This window comes from Onychostoma macrolepis, chromosome 11, assembly GCF_012432095.1.
Source record: "Onychostoma macrolepis isolate SWU-2019 chromosome 11, ASM1243209v1, whole genome shotgun sequence".
NCBI classification, from domain to species: domain Eukaryota; kingdom Metazoa; phylum Chordata; class Actinopteri; order Cypriniformes; family Cyprinidae; genus Onychostoma; species Onychostoma macrolepis.
In genome coordinates, this window is record NC_081165.1 from 10,831,425 (window position 1) to 10,851,255 (window position 19,831).

General features: G+C 34.9%; 1 protein-coding gene across 8 annotated transcripts in view; it reads left to right on the forward strand.

The window, feature by feature from the left end:
* Positions 1-19,436, forward strand: part of cacna2d3 (calcium channel, voltage dependent, alpha2/delta subunit 3) — a 47,042-nt gene extending 27,606 nt beyond the window's left edge. For 4 of the 8 annotated variants that reach the window (XM_058792168.1, XM_058792169.1, XM_058792171.1 and 1 more), the window contains 24 exons: positions 2,601-2,672; positions 3,874-3,954; positions 4,092-4,166; positions 7,592-7,675; positions 7,881-7,952; positions 8,088-8,149; positions 8,252-8,319; positions 9,442-9,487; positions 9,596-9,693; positions 9,995-10,088; positions 10,615-10,710; positions 10,833-10,954; positions 12,219-12,296; positions 12,426-12,487; positions 12,742-12,786; positions 13,137-13,199; positions 13,343-13,413; positions 15,360-15,435; positions 15,530-15,570; positions 15,661-15,716; positions 16,062-16,176; positions 17,517-17,629; positions 17,724-17,806; positions 18,160-19,435. In XM_058792168.1, coding sequence (XP_058648151.1) covers positions 2,601-2,672; positions 3,874-3,954; positions 4,092-4,166; positions 7,592-7,675; positions 7,881-7,952; positions 8,088-8,149; positions 8,252-8,319; positions 9,442-9,487; positions 9,596-9,693; positions 9,995-10,088; positions 10,615-10,710; positions 10,833-10,954; positions 12,219-12,296; positions 12,426-12,487; positions 12,742-12,786; positions 13,137-13,199; positions 13,343-13,413; positions 15,360-15,435; positions 15,530-15,570; positions 15,661-15,716; positions 16,062-16,176; positions 17,517-17,629; positions 17,724-17,806; positions 18,160-18,252 — 1,866 coding nt within the window. In that variant the 3' untranslated portion in view covers positions 18,253-19,435. Of the gene's footprint in view, positions 1-2,597; positions 2,673-3,873; positions 3,955-4,091; positions 4,167-7,591; positions 7,676-7,880; positions 7,953-8,087; positions 8,150-8,251; positions 8,320-9,441; positions 9,488-9,595; positions 9,694-9,994; positions 10,089-10,614; positions 10,711-10,832; positions 10,955-12,218; positions 12,297-12,425; positions 12,488-12,741; positions 12,787-13,136; positions 13,200-13,342; positions 13,414-15,359; positions 15,436-15,529; positions 15,571-15,660; positions 15,717-16,061; positions 16,177-17,516; positions 17,630-17,723; positions 17,807-18,159 lie in introns of all 8 variants that reach the window. The other 4 variants (XM_058792164.1, XM_058792165.1, XM_058792166.1 and 1 more) reach the window with 2 other exon arrangements.
* The last annotated feature ends 395 nt before the right edge of the window (positions 19,437-19,831 follow it).

Below are 19,831 nucleotides of genomic sequence, written 5' to 3' on the forward strand. Positions count from 1 at the left end.
GTGATATATATTTCACAATATTACTGTTTTTAACAGCATAAGCGACGTATTTCAAAAACATAAAAAAAACATCATTTTCATAATCAATATTAGTACAAAAATGTTATATTTTATTAGTTTTGAAAGAGTACTGACTCAGTGACAGCTTTGTACCTTTCTTCTGAGTGTATAAATTATAGATTGTATGTATATAGTTCATTCACTACTGAAAAATATAACTAAAATTAAAATTGTGATTATTTTACCCAATAACTGTTGTATATTTATGCTTACTAGAGGTTTGTACTTGCGGTTTTTAGCACTACTTGTATGAGATATGACACAGAATGTTCTAAATCATTCACCTAGTTAGAATGCTGCCTATGTAGACTGTAGTCAGCAAGGCAGCTGACTAGGTTTTGGAACAGAGCCTGTTTGTGTCCATTCTGTCACTGGTGTCTTGCAGCATTTCCTCATTGTAATTTGCTTTCAGCATTCCGTTTCTGGAATCTGAAACGTTTTATTAGTTCTTGAACGTGGATGTGGTGCAAAGTGGTACAGGGAAGTGCAGAAAGCAGGCCGAGTGAGCGTTAGATAAAAGCCAGAGAGGGCGAGATGTGGTCAGAGATAGGGTTTGGCTTCACTCTGCTGGGTATGTCGAGAACTGCAACACCGACTGCTGTGCCATTCCATTTCTGATAAGAGTGACTCATACACACACACAAACACACACACAAATGCAAGTGTTCGCACCCACCCGATGTCTTTGACACCCTCCTCTCTTACACACACACACACACACGGGCATAGGCGTAGGGTGTTGGGAATTGTTCTCCGGAGTGTGTGTTGCTGTATCTTGGCCACTGAGACACCCCATTCATCATTTTGTGGATCATTGGCTTTTATCTCCTAAAGCCGTAATAAAACTGACATTGGAGCAGAGGGGGTGAGAGAGGCAGAGACTGGGAGAAAGAGAGAAGGGAAGAGGGGGGAAGGAGAGGAACGGGGAAGCACAAGGTTAATTCACAGATTTCAATTTGGCTCCTGCTGGATACACCTCTAGTGTTCTGCATGAAGCCAACCAGACTGAACAAATGTTGGACCAAACTCAAAATGAGGTTGAGTTTTTTTCTTTTTTTTTAAGCTATCAAATGCGAGACAGAATAAGAGACTTTAAATCACTCTTCAGTGGGACTGGAGGAGATTTTTGCTGTTGTTTTAGAAACAAACCTGCCAATCTGACAGTGGAACACAGCCAATGATGCTTAATGCTACACACCGAAAACACGATTTAAAGGGATAGTTCACCAAATAATGAAATTGTTCGCAACATTCATTTTCTAAATTTGTTCCAACTGTGTGTGTGTGTGTGTGTGTGTGTATATAGACACATTTCTAATTCAATTCTGTACTTTAAACTTTCTATTCATTAATGAATCCTGAAAAAAAGTATCACTGGTTCCATAAAAATATGTAGTAAAACTATTTTCAACATTGATAATAATAAGAAAAGTTCATCAGCATAAAATCAGCATATGAAATCATATGATAGAATGATTTCTGAAGCATCATGTGACACTGAAGACTGGAGGTCAATGATGCTGAAAATTCAGCTTTGATCATAGGAATAAATTACATTTTAAAATATATTAAAATAGACAATTATTATAAACTGTAATAATATTTCACAATACTGCTGTTTGACCCCAAACTTTTCAATCTTTTTCTTCTGATGTAACTCATTTACATTCATTTGACATTTAAATATGGTACGTCAAAACATGTCACACCAGGTTTGATGCCAACAATTTGACACACAACCCAAAGATTGACATTTCTTGTCATTGATGCCAACCCAAAAGGACATGTTTTGATGTGCCATATAAAGAATGTACGTGAACAGAAATGGGATTCAAAAACTACTACAGAGACTTTTAATATAGCACACAAGCCGTATGGACCACTTTTGTAATACATCAATATTGTTTTTTATTGCATTTTATTGTTCCCCTAAAAATAAATAAATAAATCTCACGGGTTTGGAATGACATGAGGGTGAGTAAATGATGACAGAATTGAAATTTTTGTGTGAACTATCTCTTTAACATTTTAAGAGAATTGTTTTGGTTTGGTAATTATTTACTGGAATGGTATTTTTACAACATTTCTTTTTGTTTTCTTTCTGTTTTCCTCTTTTACAAACGCAAACAACCGCATTCACGAATCCTCTCAAGGGCCACTGTAAAACATGCATAATGGACACACACACATAAGGGTGAGGTGAGGGAATAGCAGACCTAGTTTCAGTGAGCTCATGCGTTAAATCATGTCAGCCCTCATCGTGCCCGCAGCTGAGCTTACAGTTCAGCTACAGAGATGAACCATCTTCACCAGATCACCCTTCACTTGTCTACACCTCGCACGGCCATTAATCCAAACGTTGGTTTGAATATTTCATGTCGCAGCAACTTCCTTGATCTGAAGGCTGGTTGGACAACACAGTGTGAGCGTATGAACCGGCCCTGGCGATTAATGTCCATCCAAAGTCTTTATTGTGTGTGTGTTTTCTCAGATGCTCATGTAAATTTAAATCTGAAAGTCTTCTGTTGATCTGTCAGCAGCTTGGAGAGAATAAAGACCCAAACCCGATCACCACAGTCGCCATGCCTGTGTTTAGCACCAAGAATGAAACGGTGAGAAGTGTGTGTGTGTCTCAGAACTAAACACAGAAAAAAACACATATTTTTGTATAGATACATACAGTATTAGTATTAAAGTATATTCTAAAACGTATATATTTAGGTTTCCGTATAAAACTATAATAACAATATTCATATTATTAATATCAATATTAATACTAGTTTCATTTTTACGTTTTGATATGTAGATTCTAAAATGTGTTTTTATATAAAACTATAATAACAATATTCATATTAGTAATATCAATATTAATACACATTTTAATTTTGATGTTGATAGTATGAATAATTCATATTAAGTGAATATGACTATCAATATTAATGTATATTCTAAAATGTATATTCTACAATATGGAACTATAAAAACAATATTAATAGTGATATTAATTAATAATTAAGTAACTGGCAATATTAATATTATATATTACATATGAATAGTTATAGTTTCCATATGGAACTATAAACAATAAAAAATAATACAAATATGAATATTATTAATAACAATATTAATATAATTTTAATGTTAATATTTAAATTAAATCTAATTAAATGTAACAATCAATGTTAATGTATATTGTAAAACATATATTCTAAAAGTTTTATATGGAACTATAATATCAATTTTAATATTATTCATATTATTATTAGATTTGATATTATTATTACTAATAATTAATACTGGTATTCTTGTATATTCTAAAATGTATATTTTAGACCTGTTCTGAGAACTGAATCAACCTCAAAAGAGGTTCATTCACAAATCTGTACTTCTTTCATTAAAGTGGATATAAAGGTTTTTAGTGGTCTCTTTCTCACACATTTCTATCATATGACTTTTAAAGTACCACTTTTAGAGGGGTTTTGTGTTTTTGAAGCATGAACATTTTATAATTGCACTGAAAAGTAAAAAAAAAAAATAAAAAATCATTAAATTCTGTTTGATTTCTTAATCAAACTCATCAGAACACTCTCATTAATAGTACACTATAATACAGACAGTGTGGATAGTTAATATCCACCATATAAAAACTTCAAATGACTTGTTAATCTCCCCATCTGTTTTCAAACCTGTCAGTCTGTTGTTATTTGTACCAGTGTCTATCCAAAAATGAATGTGCACACTTTATATACGAATACGCACGTGTGAAAATAAAGGGATTTCACAGCACAGTAATAAAGGATTTTCCCTCCACAGAAAAACCAAGGCATCCTGCTAGGCGTCGCAGGCACTGACATCCCCATTCAGGAGTTAATGAAAACCATCCCGAAACACAAGGTAGGCTGTTACCACCAATAAATAGCCAGGAATCCAAAATCAATTTTAATCTGTTCGATTTTACACTCTCTGTATCTTAAAGCATGCAGGGGTGTATTAATGCTATCATTTTTAAAACCTTATCTTCTTTTCTCCAGCTAGGAATTCATGGATATGCGTTTGCCATTACCAATAACGGATATATCCTGACACATCCCGACCTGAGGCCCCTGGTAAGGACTGATATCTTTTGGGCCCATTTCCAGCCCTATATTAGGATTATGATTTCAAACACGACCTAAAATAGAGATAAAATATGATACAATCAACTACATCCACACCCCAACAAGCTGGCTCAGGTAAAATCTACCCACACATGCTGTGTGTGCTTGTGAGAGCGCTGGTGGGACGCTGAAGTGCATCATGGGAGATGTAGTTTTTGTAATCCCAACCCTTTTCCTCTGATATATTGCATGCAGGAATAAAAGCCCATTCATGTGCCTGCCAGGGCTGATCAGAGCACTGAGGTAACTCACCCTTCACAGGGACACCCCTCACCTCGCTCTCAGTCACCATGCGTGACTGCGTGTGTGTGTGTTTGTGTGCGTGCGTGCGTCTCTGTGTGTCGTGAACGTGTTGGTGTTCTCGTCGTAATGTGGCTCCAGTGCTGCTGTGTATTAGTTTGTGTTTGCGTAGCGGTGGTGTGCATCAGTCAAGGCTTCTGAGTGTGTAAGAGTGTGTATTTCCAGACTACACTGACTCTGTGTTGCTCAACAGGGACAATGTCACGAATGTGGTTTATGCTAAAATGTGTATCATTAGTGTAAGTAGCATTGAACTGGACTGGATTCAAGTGTGACACAAATTAACATTCTTATTCAACTTTAGAGATATTTTAGGCTCTGTTCCAAACCTTAGTAAACTGAACATCTAGTCAAATTTTCTAGGCATTATAGGCAAACTCTAAATGCGAAAGCTGTTTCAAACAGTAGGCAGCATTATGCTGGATTTTAACAGTATTGGACATTATATGTGGTATGTATCCTTCATGGATATCCTAGAATGCATTGCAACAAGGGCAGTTTTTACATAAATGTATATAAAGTATATTTTATTCACTGAAAAGTATATAAAATGATTAAAAAAATAGGTCAATTTAATTAAAAATTAAATATTTAACTAATATTTATGTTCTTTGCAATATTGTTATTGTTAGGGTGACCATATGGACCATTTTTATGGGACGCGTCCTTGCCAGGATTTCTATATTGCCTAAAATATCCAGGTTTTGGCTGTTGGCATCGTGCAGGTAGATTGTTGTGTGACATTCATGAGAGCTATAGAGAGCAGAGCAGAGGCTCCTTAAGCTTTCGAATCTCTCTTGTGCCTACTTTGGTGTATTTTTTGATCGGTGCGCAGCGGCGCTTCAAGTCAAACGAACGAACAAACATGTGCACATATTTACATTGCTTTGATCGTTCTCTGTAGATCTCACCTTCTCATGCGCAGCGCCACAGTTGGTCGATTATGTACAATACCTGCATGTTATTGTTCAAACTACTTTGGATGATTTAGGCAATATTAAAATCCTGACCAGGACGTGTCCCATATGAACGGCACATATGGCCACCCTAGTTATTGTTAAAGGGATACTCCACCCCAAAATGAAAATTTTGTCAATGATCAGTTACCCTCATGTCGTTCCAAACCCTTAAAAGCTTTGTTCGTCTTCGGAACACAAGTTAAGATATTTTGGATGAAAACCGGGAGGCTTGTGACTGTCCCATTGACTGCATAGTAAATAACACTGTCAAGGCCCAGAAAAGTATGAAAGACATCGTCACAATAGTACATCTGCCATCAATGGTTCAACTGTAATGTTATGAAGCTATGAGAATACTTTTATGTAAGTTGTTCTGTATCAGCCGCACCACACGGAAACGTCTTCTACGTTTATATACGATTTGAACGAAAACAGCGTATCCGTGTGGCACGGCTGACACAGAACAGCGTACGCTGCTTGCGTCCAGTGGATATTCTCCAAAATGGCGCTACGCTGACACAGTGGAGACGAATTGTTGAATATAGTCGTTATTTTTGTTTACTTTGGGTACAAAAAGTATTCTCGTAGATTCATAACATTACAGTTGAACCACTGATTAATGACAAAATTTTCATTTTGGGGTGGAGTAACCCTTTAACTGAATCTATTATAATATTTTTATTAATTAAACTAAACTAAACTAAAATGAATAAAAAATTAAATAAATATATTAGGTAAAAGTTAAAACTTAAAAAAAATGAAAATTAGGAATGTTGCCTTGGCAAGTAATTGAAATAAAATAATAATAATATGAAGTTAAAAAGAAATATTTAAAAAATAAATAAATAAAAAATAAATAATAATAAAAATGACAAAGCACATAATAAAATTACTATAACCTAAAATGAAAACTGAAAATATAAGAATAAAAGCTATATAAAGCTAAATATTGATCATTTCTATAACTAATACTAAAATAACACTGGCAGTATGTTATTTTGAAACATTAGCATTAGCATTGGTCGCAAACCCACTCATTTTTCATTACAATGCACCATTCCCATTGAATAAAAAATTTAATATTAAAATAAAATAAAAAATATATATATATATATATAAAAATAAAAGTAAAATAATAGGTGAAAAACTTAAATTAAAAAATTGAAAATTAGAAATGTTGACTTGGCAAGTAATAGAGATAAAATAAGTTGCTTTACAGTGGCTTCTCGTGTGCTCCATATGAAGAACACTATTTGCATGGCACATGTGAGTAACTGTTAATGTTGAGTTGCTATCTGCATAGTGTTTGAATTCTGAATTGAAGTGTTTGAATTCTATAACTTATGAGGATCAATTTTGTTTAGAATGCTGCCTGTGTAGATAGCAGACGGCAAGACAACTCATTAGGGATTGGAACAGAGCCACTCACTGACTGAATTTCCAAAGCCAATCTGAGCAAAAAAGATTAGACAGATTATTCTGACACAGATCCCCATAAGCCGAATACTGGCTGCTCTGATAGTGTGTAAACAAAACTCATTTCCACAGTTTGTCGATCCTGCTCCTGGAGTCCCTCAGAGCTGCACATATTGGATGTTTCTCTTATATAAAGGGGCTGTAAGCAACTTTTTGGCATTCAACACATAAAATGTCCCAACTACTGACAGATACCAGTAAAATAACTGTTTTCCGAAATCAAACCTGTCTCAGTGACAACACTAGATTCTGTAAACAGTAAATAAGAGTCAGAGAAACAGTACACGCCTTAAAGCCAATCAGACAACCAGTCAATCAGAATTGCTTTGTGCCTGTCAATCATACTCTACGTTTGGGATTGCTTTGATCGTTTTGGAGAAAGTTAGCAAAACGGTGAAACTGAGCAAATTGTTTACAGCACCTTTAACACGCTTCATTATCTGATTAGACACCATAAATGCGCAGTGCTAGTTGGAAGCCCAAGGAGCAGGAGTGAAAAATGCCAGACCAATGGCCTCTCTCACCATGTACTATATGTTTCTGTCTCCATTCTGTTACCCGTATGATCCCAGTTCCTAACTGTAACTGCACTGCTGTCCTCTAAAGCACTTCCTGTCCTCTTTGTGTCTCTTCCTGCAGTACCAGGAGGGCCAGAAGAGGAAGAAACCCAGTTACAGCAGTGTGGACCTGTCCGAGGTGGAATGGGAGGACACAGAGGATGTTGTATGGACCAGTTTTTAATGAGTGCATTCACTGCTGTACATTTAGACTAGAAACATACTTTATGCAAGTATGCAGATGCAAATGCTTTGCAGGATCCCGGTCCTGTTATGCATTAGGTTCACATACTTGCATAAAGTGTTTAGGAAGTGTTAAGATATAGTATTAAAGTGAATAAGTGCTGCTTCATAAATGTGTTTATTTGTAGTTACGCACAGCAATGGTGAACAGAAGAACTGGCACTTTCTCCATGGAAGTAAAAAGAACAGTGGACAAAGGGGTAATGATTTTATCTTTGAATGCAAGAACTAGAATAATATAGGATGTTAGTATCATAAAGCTATTAAAATAATAGCAAACTATCAAAAATACACCTCACTGGACAGCTTTTATCTTTAAATTTGTTCCCCACCAGAAACGTGTCTTGACGATGCACAACGATTATTACTATACTGATATTAAAGGAACTCCATTTAGGTAGGCGATGTCTTGTAAAATATTTACATATACATTTGAACAAACGTTGATTGAAAGTATGTGGCTGACTTTTGAAATTATATTTTTTTGTATGTTTTGTAGTGTAGGTGTGGCGCTCTCTCGAGGACATGGGAAATACTTCTTCAAGGGAAATGTTTCACTAGAAGCCGGTGAGGATTTAAGGTCCTTGCACACTGAGTCCGAAATTTTCGTATGCGTTTTTTCGTATTCGTCATCCGTTCCTATCAAAATGCTTGCTATGGATGCAAAAACACAGAAAATCGAACCTGATCCGAATTTTTTATGACGGACGAAAGTTTCGGAGGCAGTGTGTAAACGTGATTGACACAACGTGAGGTCATATTTATTTTTTAACGTGTGAAAATTTCGGACGAAAATTTCAGACTCAGTGTGCAATGACCTTTACTTTATTAGCAAGACTTACCTTATCATTTTTATGGTTCAAATGCTTGAATATATATTCTAGTTTATATTATTTTTCTTTTTAAGAATTTCTCTAAATATTTCATAAGTTAGAAGTCCTGCCAAAAGTCTGGTATTTTGGAGTTTGGAGGTTATATTTCATCATTGTTATACATTCATTTTTCATTTTCCTTTGTGGGCATTTGAAATATTTATAAGTCATGTAAATATTAAAATATTAGGATTTTTCATTTGCCCTTTATATTATTGTTTTGGTATGAACATTTCAAATATTTCAGATTTTACTGGTGTTCTTATATTGCTGAATCATGAGTTTCCAAATAACTTTTTCCCCTAATATATTCATAACCAAAAGACCCTCTAAAGCCTGACATATTAAATAAATAGTCAGTAAATCATCAGAATTTTATTTGACTGACCTTTAGACAAAAAATATATATATAAAATGTATTACCCTTAATTGGGCCCAAACTGAGCAAAAAGTTTCAGATTGGTGCAGTTGCTTATATAAAAGATGTTCTTACATTTACTTAATAAAAATCATTAAAGATTTTACAGTGAAAAGACATGTATTCCACAACCTAAAGGTGACTGTTTTTACAGTTGGGCTAAAAAGCCTTTTACTTGCATAGTACTGTTTGCGAAGTAGAAACAGAAAGCATATAGTAGATTGTATAGGCTTTTCAGCAAAATTGTGAAAAAACAGGCTTTTCAGTAAAGTTTTGATAATATTGATCATTTAGAAGCCTATTTGCATTTTTAAATATGATACTGTAGGCTTTTTAGTGTTAAAACTCTCAGATAAATAATGTCCTTCATGGGTGAACAGCTCTGTTTTTGTTTTTTAGGTCTACATGATCTGGAGCAACCTGATGTTGCCCTTGCTGATGAATGGTAAAGACCTATATTTATACTCAACATAGGCTACAGTATAACATGTTCTGTTAGTTTTAGTAATCACACAATTAATATATTGTACCATTTTCTCTGTTTTTGTTTCAGGACATACTGTAACACAGATGAGCATCATGACCATCGTCACCTGACTCAAGTTCAGGCCATCAAACTCTACATGACCACCCGTAAACCACATCTCAAATGTGAGCAGCGCTTCAAATAAATTCGACCATGTTTGCTTTCTGAATACACGTTTTTATATTACAATCGATTCATCAGTGCACATTATTCTAAGGAGAAATGTTTGTCTTCATAATCTTTCATCAAATTAATAAGTTGTTCCACCTCTCAAACGATTTTTCTTTTCAGCTCAATCAGTATTCAGTTAAATGAGCTCAATTTCATACTGCAGTATACAGCACAGTAGCAGCTGCTCCTGCAAAGTTTTGCCACATTGTCCTTAATCTATCTTGGAGTGTGTAAATGTCCTCTCGTGTGTTGTAGGTGACAGAGAGCTGATTCAGCAGGTTTTGTTTGATGCTGTAGTAACGGCTCCCTTAGAAGCGTACTGGACTGGACTGGCCCTTAATAAGTCTGAGTAAGTTTGGACATTTACTTGGTCGTATTGCTTTAAGATGCATCTTAGACAGAAGGTGGAAAATAATTATGTAACACTGAATGTACTAAACTGTCTCTTAAAGGGATAGTTCACCCAAAAATGAAAATTCTGTCATTAATTACTCACCCTCATGTCGTTCCAAACTCGTAAGACCTTCATTCATCTTTGGAACACAAATTAAGATAAAGGCTATTTTAACAATGTCCTTACTACCTTTCTGAACTTGGTAGTTGTGTCGCTGTCTATGGAGGGTCAGAAAGCTCTCAGATTTCATCAAAAACATCTTAATTTGTGTTCTGAAGATGAACGAAGGTCTTACGGGTTTGGAACGACACAAGGGTGAGTAATTAATGACAGAATTTTCATTTTTTGGTGAACTATCCCTTTAAATCTAAACAGGCTGCTAGTTCTTAGTAAATTTTGTTGGTTGACTGGGTAGGAAAACTGTGAGACCATTCACACACAATCTCGCCTACAACAGTTTTTTGTTTGCTTTTATCAACAGGAACTCTGATAAAGGTGTTGAGATCGCTTTTCTCGGCACTCGCACTGGCCTTTCCAGAACCAACCTGTTTGTGGTTCCCGAGCAGCTGACCAATCAGTGAGTCCAAATGACTGGCCAATAACAGATTCTCATCTCATTACACTGGCCAATAAAAGGTCTCTAAGTGTAAATGATGAATGATGGAGTAAATTATCCTCCACGGCTGCATGTGTTTGCAGAGATTTCCTCACTGCTGAAGACAAGGAGGGCGTCTTTAATGCAGATCACTTTCCTCTGTGGTATAAAAGAGCCGCAGAGCAGGTGCCCGGCACTTTTGTGTACTCCATTCCCTTCAGTTCAGGTACGACGTTCAAGCACATAAACACACATCCATGTCATGCAGCATACTTCAACATTTAAGGATGATGTCATGTAGAAAAAAACTGTTAGTGCATATTAAGAGATTGTTCAAATGAATAGCCATCAACATTAATCTGCAATGAACATCAAAATAATTTGGTCACTAATACTCCCCTATTGCTCCATCACACATCTTTAGCATATCACACAGCTGGTTAGCTTTGCATAGATCATCATTTGACTCATATTTCAGGTGGATCTTCCAAATTACAGTTTTATAGCACACTAGTCAATGTTCATGTGCTGAAAGCCGCACACTGTTGATGTAATAGCGCGTCTGTGTGGTTTGTTACTCTAGCTGCACTGTACTGCTTTCCTCACGCAGACTGTCTGCTTATCTCACTTTCCTTCGCCTGTAATTAATGTGCCCTACTTTTACGTTCATGCAATGTGTGTGTGTGACAGATCAGGATCATTACATCCCACTCAACAGCTCTTGGGCTCCTTATCACACAGACAGCGCTGAACTCCTCTCTGATCAAACACTCTCCCTCATCTGCCTGTACCGCTAGAAATGAGCTCTGTTTCATCATGTAACTGAGTGTTTGTTTCAATCGATGCTGCTTTTGATCTGAATATGCAAACGAAGGAGTCCCTCTTAATGGATTTATGCTTATAAATATTTATGTAAATAAATGTTGCCCCCTGGTGGTTATGACTTGCCATTTAGAGCAATGGCGGACATCCAACAGATTTTATTTTATTTTATGAACATTCAAATTTTTTATTTTTTTTTATTTTAGTGTTTTTAAGAGAAATAGCATTTTATTCAGCCTGGGTCATATTTTCTTTTATCTTCTGTAGTTTTATTCATGATTTTTCGAATATTAGGGAGGTCATCTGTCTAATTTAACCACTTTGTACCATGGGACAGATCAATTTCTACTTAATAGTAGATTTTTATTTGACATGCAACCTTTGACGTCAACAATAATAGATATGTATACTATTTTTGCATCTCTTTCTAAATGGTCTGTTTATGTTGGTTTCCTAATTATGCACAATTATATGCTTAGTTACATTTTATCATTTGTATTTAGCATTGTTTTTCCCTTCAGAACAGACTTGCAACTGCAAGCCATTTTTGGATCGTAAACCAGCAGTTTTAGCGGATCATTGAATGTTCCAGTTCTCATGTTCATAGATGATGTTGTTGTAAGTACTCTAAGAGGGCATTTGTGTTAATTTGTGATATTTTATTTAAGGGGGAGAAAATAAAAGTGTGGTTTTGGCGAGCACTGCTATCCAACTACTTGATGACAGGAAGTCTCCTATAGTGGCAGGTACTTGTCTTTTAATGTCAAAGCAAAATGGATGTAGAATAAATTTCAAATAGTTTTTCAAATGTACAAATGTTTCCAAACACAACTAAATGTCATTTTATTAAATGTGTTTTTTTATGACACTCAAAGCTGTGGGAATTCAAATGAAGCTGGAATTCTTTCAGAGAAAATTTTGGACGGCCAGTCGACAGGCAAGCACAGAAATATATCTGCTCATGGGAATATAAATATATGTATTTATCAAACCAGACCTTCTACGACTGATGTGTTGAATTGTGTATTATTACCTGCTGCATAACAGCTCTGTTTGATGTGTTTATGAGCAAAAATGTATAAGAGACCACGTTATATAATCATAGATATTGTTCAAAACTAATGTAACTCTTATCATGGCATTAATGTACACATTTGCTTCATGTTTTTACCTCTGCATGTGTCCACACAGTGCAATGCTCTGGATGGGAAATGTACCATCAGCTGTGATAATGAGGTAAATGTGTCTCTCTTTTTCTCCCTTTGGCCATATTTTCAGTGATGGAGCTCATAAAATGGCCTGCATTCATGACATGCTCATTATACAATAGACATTTCTGGGACATGACAGGCTTACTAGATCAGTCTGCACTTCTTTTATGATATATGACATATGCCTCGTAGCGTTTCTCATTTTAAATTCTGTCTTTTATTAATGGCTTTGGTATAAAAAGCTATAAAATGCATATTATTTTACTGCCTTACTGTCTTACTTGGAAGTTTGTAATGATTTAAGAAGATCACAACAGATCAAAGTTTGATGAATCATATATTTAAATTAATATTCTATGTTTCTGGTCCCATTAGGACATTAAATGTTATCTCATAGACAACAATGGCTTCATCCTGGTCTCTGAAGACACTTCTCAGGTATGACATACAGAGAATTATAGCACAAGAGTTGTACAAGAAGAGCATGTAGCATAAAACCATCCTGTGTCAATATGAAATGAAATGGATGCATTTCTATAAAGATTATAACTATATAACTTTACATAATGTGCTTTCCACAGACAAACTTCTTCTTTGGACAAGTGGAGGGAGCCGTCATGAACAAACTGCTTCTGATGGGCTCATTTAAAAAGTGAGAGAACACACACACACACACACACACACACACACACACACACACACACACACACAAGTAGATGAACGTTAAATTATTTAACCTACATTGTCAAGTTTTAAGATTTTACATTGTACATTTGTAAACCTAATGTAAATGCTCTATTTTGCATATTTATGATATTACTAAAACTGACTGGATAGCTGTTAATAAAAATATAAATATTAATGTTAATTATGGTTTTGGAATACTGAAACAAGTTTTTTTGTTGTTGTTTTTTTGTCATTTTAACCCTTAAAACAAGATACACTGTGTCCAAATTTGTCCACTTGTTTTCAGATAATACATCCTGAATTATTATCCTGATTTACTTTGCCCTATCGGCAAAAAAAAAATTAAATAAATAAATAAATAATAATAATAATAATAATAATAATAATAATAATATATATATATATATATATATATATATATATAAAGCTTAAAGAGGTTAAAAGATTCTCTCATGTTTTACCTCATGAATATTTAATGAGGCCTGCATTGTTTAGCTTGTAACTTGTTGTCTGTTCTGAAATTATGATTGAACTTTATATTAAGTTTATATTAGTTAACTTTGGGAAATTCATTAACATTAACAATTAGCTATACATTTGTTACAGTTTTTATTAATCTTTGTTAATGTTAGCTAAAAAAAAAAAAAAAAAAAAACTGTTAATTTTTAGTTCATGTTAGCACAGTTCCATTAAATATTATAAACAGATGCAACTTTAGATTTTAATAATGTAGTAGTAAATGTTGAATTAACAGTAACTAAGGTTAATAAATGCTTTAGAATTATTTTTCATTGTTAGTTAAAGGGGTCCTATTACGCTTTTTCACTTTTTGAATTTTAGTCAGTATTGTGTAGTGTGCATGTTAAAAATGCATAAAAAAAGATCTACAAAGTTACAAATCTCAAAGTCCTCTACAAAGGGAGATTTCGATGGTTAGAACGCTTGATTGAATGCATCAGACAAGATGACGATGAAGAAGTTGTTACACATGCACCTGAATAATTACATGTAAATATGTATATTACAATTATGAAAACGTTTTTATAAATTGCTGACAGTACAATACTGGACAATGATGTAATCTGCAGAATTTACACTTCAATTATGAGACTATGGTATAAATAAATTCAACTGTATAACAGTTTCACTGCAATTCATGTTATAATGTTAGAATTAAAGAACAATAAACATAATATATATTACCGTTGCACTAAACTGTACATAGTAAATGCAGTTATTTTTAAGCGGTTGTTGACATCCTATCTAAAATGTGATTTAGCCAAAAAATAAATAAATTAAAAAAAAAATAATAACGTTACCACTCTAATATGTCTTACAATATCCGTGCGTGCAAAGTTTCTACACGATCCTCTTGTTCAATATTCTCAGGTCTGAATCCAGCTCAGGTTGATATAGCAACATTGAAGCCATCCTTAACTATACCGGTGCAGACGGAAATTGCTGCTTTGGCAAGGGGCGGGGCAGTTCTGAAACACTGTAACACCGTCTAAGCTGTTTGCCAATCACAACGCACTAGGACAGCTAACCAATCACAACACATTTAGTTTTTCGGAAGGCGGGCCTTCATCAAAGCCAGAACTAATCAAGCCATTTGTGCCAGGCTGGGGAGAAAGGTAGTTTTATGGCATAATGGGTAGAAAGAGCATAATAGGACCCCTTTAATGTGGTTAACAAATAACCTTATTGTAAAGTGTTACCTTTCATTCTAGCACCACGTGCACTGAAATATGACTCCTAAAGCAGGCTCGAAAGTGGTGCTAAATTTATTTTTAAAATGTATGAAAAGTTTCTTAACCCAGGGTTAAAAGTGGCTTTAACCTGGGGTTAAACAAGACATTAACCCAGGGCTGTGTGTAGTAGTGAATCTGCTTCTGCTTTTGTTTCTGCTAGGATTAATTTGTATGACTATCAGGCTCTCTGTAAAGAGTACGCAGGCAGCAGTGACAGCGCACGCACTCTGCTGGATGTGAGTACGCTATCATCTGTGCTGTAGTGTTTGACTTCAGTGCCTCAGGATTCTATTTCCTGTCTCCACTGACACGCTGCGCTCTTCCTTTCAGCCCTTCACCACTGTGAAATGGCTCTTGACAGAACTTGTCATGTGAGATAAAAAGCCTTTGCCTTACAATTATTATTGTCAGCTTGGGATTTTCAGTCTGTGTGTCTGAGTGGGAATGTGTGTTTTTCACAGATTTCTGCTGGAGTTTAACCTGTACAGCTGGTGGAACTGTGACTCAACAGTCAAAGGTATCAGTCCATAGATGACAGGAGCTCTTTTAGAAACATGTTAATGGGGTTACATGCTCCTGTGAGCATGCCCTTGTTATTTTTCATTTCTTCCCTATGATATATAACAGATATTAGATTTTCATCTAATAAAGGGCTAAAAAGCCTATAAATCTCAATTAAACTCTAAGGTGATGACACATGAATCACACATAGCAAAAAAACTGTACTATCATGTTGGCTATCATGAGCATAATGCAAACAAAAATGACATGTATTTTAATATATATAAATAATTATATACTATTTTAGTTGTACAGTGCATTTTTAGCATATAGCAGCTGAATTTAGTGTTCATGTGTGCAGCCCAGAGAGCTCAGAGGACAATGATGGTGCCGTGTGATACTGAATACCCAGCTTTCGTCTCTGAGCGCACCATCAAAGAGACCACAGGGAACATTGACTGTGGTGGCTGTATACGGTGAGAACATCTGTTTATGTCTATATGCATGCATGCTTGTTTATAATACACAGCAGAACAAATTACTTTAAAATGATTCTGATGCAACTCTAATGCACTTGTATGTTGCCATATTAGCATGAAAATGCACTTGAAGTGCCATGAAAAAACACTTGGTAATATATTTTACATTGTATGATTTCAAATATGATTACCATCATTTATAACACTTGAAACATAAGTTACTATATTAGTTTTGTATTAAGTGTTATGCCAATTATTCATATTTTTCACTGTCTCATTTAATTAATGTAAAGTAGTAAAAAATTAATGAAACAGAAAGTAAAAATATTTAACATACAACCGAAAGGCCTTAGATTTAGACGACAGTGATGTAGCACTTGACAGTCATCCTCACGCTTCTAATTAAAAATCACCAGATATAACTATATGAAAGCCAAACTCGTGTCGCATATAACTGACACCCTTCTACAGAAAGCTGTTTTAGCCAATATGTGGTTATTTTGCTCTCAGTGCTTGCAGCACACATACTCTGTCTCTGAGAGAGTAAACATAGCATGATCTGACAACATTATACATAGCTGCGCTTCTGTGTCTCTCACATTTTCATTTCTGGTAAGTGCTATGTTGCTAAATGTCATATAGATGATAATAATAAGTGTTCCACAGTATTCTGGCATTATATTATACTTGTTTACATATATCACAAAACATATATTTTTTAGATAGATTAGTAATAATAAGATATTTAGATTCGGTTTTAAATGTAGTCTTTAAAATGTAGATTAGATAAAGATATTTAAAGGGATAGTTCACCCAAAATAAAAAAAATTATTTGAATTCTTTCAAACCTGTATGTGTTTCCTACTTCTGTTGAGCACAAAAGAAGATATTTTGAAAAATGTTGGTAACCAAACAGTTGACCGTAGCCATTGACTTCCATTGTATTTTTTCCCCCATACTATGGAAGTCAATGGCTGCCGTCAACTGTTTGGTTACCAACATTTTTCAAAATATCTTAATTTGAGCTCAACAGAAGAAAGAAACTGAACAGGTTTGGAGGGTGAGTAAATGATGACAGAATTTCATTTTTTTGGGTGAATTATCCCTTTAAATTATATATAGAGTTTTATATATTTTGAGAGATTTAATGATTTTCTTTGACAGAAATGTAGGGTACATTTCTATGTGGTTTCTCTGGTTACTCAAGGCCTAAAGACCATTTTTAAAAAAAAAAAAAAAATAGGACAGACCTGATTTGTCATCAGGTGAATGGCGACCACTTCTACAGGTTTTGTGAAGAAGAATCGCACATCTTTTTTTGTATTTTTTCCACTCAGGACCTTTGTGATTCAGCAGATTCCCAGCAGTAACCTGTTCATGGTGGTTGTTGAGAATAAATGTGACTGTAGCTCCGCCCCTCCAGTTACCATGGAGCCCATTGAGATCATTTATATCCTTTTATAAACCAACTAAAACATCTGCTTGTAGTATGTGAGGTTATAGCAGGAGTATTTGTATAATTATCAGCCTTGACCTCTGAGCACATAATGAGTCTCTGAAGTGCGACAGACTGAAGTTTCAAAAGGATCGCAGACGGCCACAGTCCTGTCATCCGTTTCATCCGGAGGTACATAATGCATGATGTTGTATTATTAAATATCTGCTTTTGATGACCAGCAAGAAACCAGATTTCAAACTACTGTGAAGTTTTTTCAATATTTTGAAACTTCATCATCATATATTTATTTTAAAGTACCCCATTCACTCTGTCTGTAAAATGCTCATCCACATCACAGCTGACAGAAAGTACACTCAAAAAGTTTTAGTGGACCATTGACTCTTCAATTTTATACCTCTTGTAGGGCTTTCAGCTCATTTGGAGTCATTCTGTTGCTGAAAGTGTAGTTTTCAATGACTTTTGTGTAAATTCCTGACTCTATGCACTTGCTAACCCTGTTTATATATATATCTTTTTAACAGGAGAACGCTATGGAATGTGGATCAGCAAATGCTTTGAATTTTCCAATGGTAGCCATTTTATTCCCAGTGTTGTCGTTCCTGATCAGCAGGTGACCTCTGACCCCTGCCTTGACCCATTAGGCTTAATATACACTCAAATTAGAGAGCCTTGCTTCCACCAAACATGAGTTCACAGAGACAAAATCTTTGTGATGTCTGGATTACTGAAGATAGATGATATTTATTACCTTCAAAGACTGTGTTAGAATGTGCTGAGTGTTTTCTTCTTACATGTGGACCAGTGAACATGCCTGGATATCAGTGGCCGCCACGAGCCGTCACAGCTAAACGCAGTCCATGTAGCTGTTCTTCAAGGTTCATACACCTCAACTTTAGTCTTAATCTGTACTGTGTGAAGCGCAGACAAAAACTGAGCAGAAATGTCTTTTATGTCATTATTATTTGCCTGCCTTTCAGATTGAGTCGGCATTTAATTTGGAGTCTTAAGATGCATGACATGACAAAATAGGAATATTTAAGCTGTTTGTAAGAATAGCATACATTGCCATCAAAACATGAGATGTGGATTCTTCACAAACTTTATAAGTTTTGCCTGCTTAAAAAAGACTTGGAAGTACTTGGAAAATAACTTTTAATTGCCTAATCCCTTTACATCAAAGGAAAGCCATGTTATGTAAATAAAAACATATTTTCCATCATTTTTCTGGCATTCAATTCACTGAGTGGTCTATTTATAATCTTTGGGTTATAATAAGGCAAAGATCTCTAATATCTCTTGAAGTGTAACTTGATTTTTTTTGTCTATAGGCACAAGTCATGAAAGTAATAAAATCTGACATTTGTATCATAAATGTAGCTTTTTCAGTGCAAATGACACACTTCACTGTAAAAAATATTGTGTGTAAAATGTACATTATTGATAACAAAAATAAGTGATTTCATTCTGAGACTTCAGGGAATGTCCTTTTACTGTTTTCCCATGAATATGTATTGATGATATATCATAATTTATTGTTTTCTTTCAAAAACTATGTTCCCTTGATCGTTTATATAACTAAAATAACTAAAAGATGTGCTTAAATTAGGGTATTCAGGGGAGTGCCACGACGCATGAGTGTAGTGCTGCTTAATATTCTGGTTCAAATATGTAAGGCTAGACAAAAAATTGCAAGTCATCTTCTCTGTTTAAATCTTCAGACATGTTTATGAAGGCAGCTTTATAGTATGTACAGCGTGCGCCTTCCTCTGCTTGTAAACAAGGCACAGCGAATATGGGTTCCATTTCGTAGTACTGTGACCGTGCATCGAAATGGTTGAATAAAGTCATTATTTTTGTTTTCTTTGTGCACAAAAAGTATTATTGTAGCTTCATAAAATTACGGTTGAACCACAGATGTCACGACTATTTTAACAATGTCCTTACTACCTTTCTGGGCCTTGAACGTTGCAGTTACGTTGCTGTCTATGTAGGGTCAGAAAGCTCTTGGATTTCATCAAAAATATCTTAATTTGAGTTCCGAAAAGGTCTTATGGGTTTGGAATGACATGAGGGTGAGTAATTAATGACAGAAATTTCATTTTTCATCTTATGTTACCAAAGATATTAAGGAAATTATAAATAGAAGGAATGTTGCATTTAGAATAAAGATCCCAAAGAACTGAAAGTGACTGA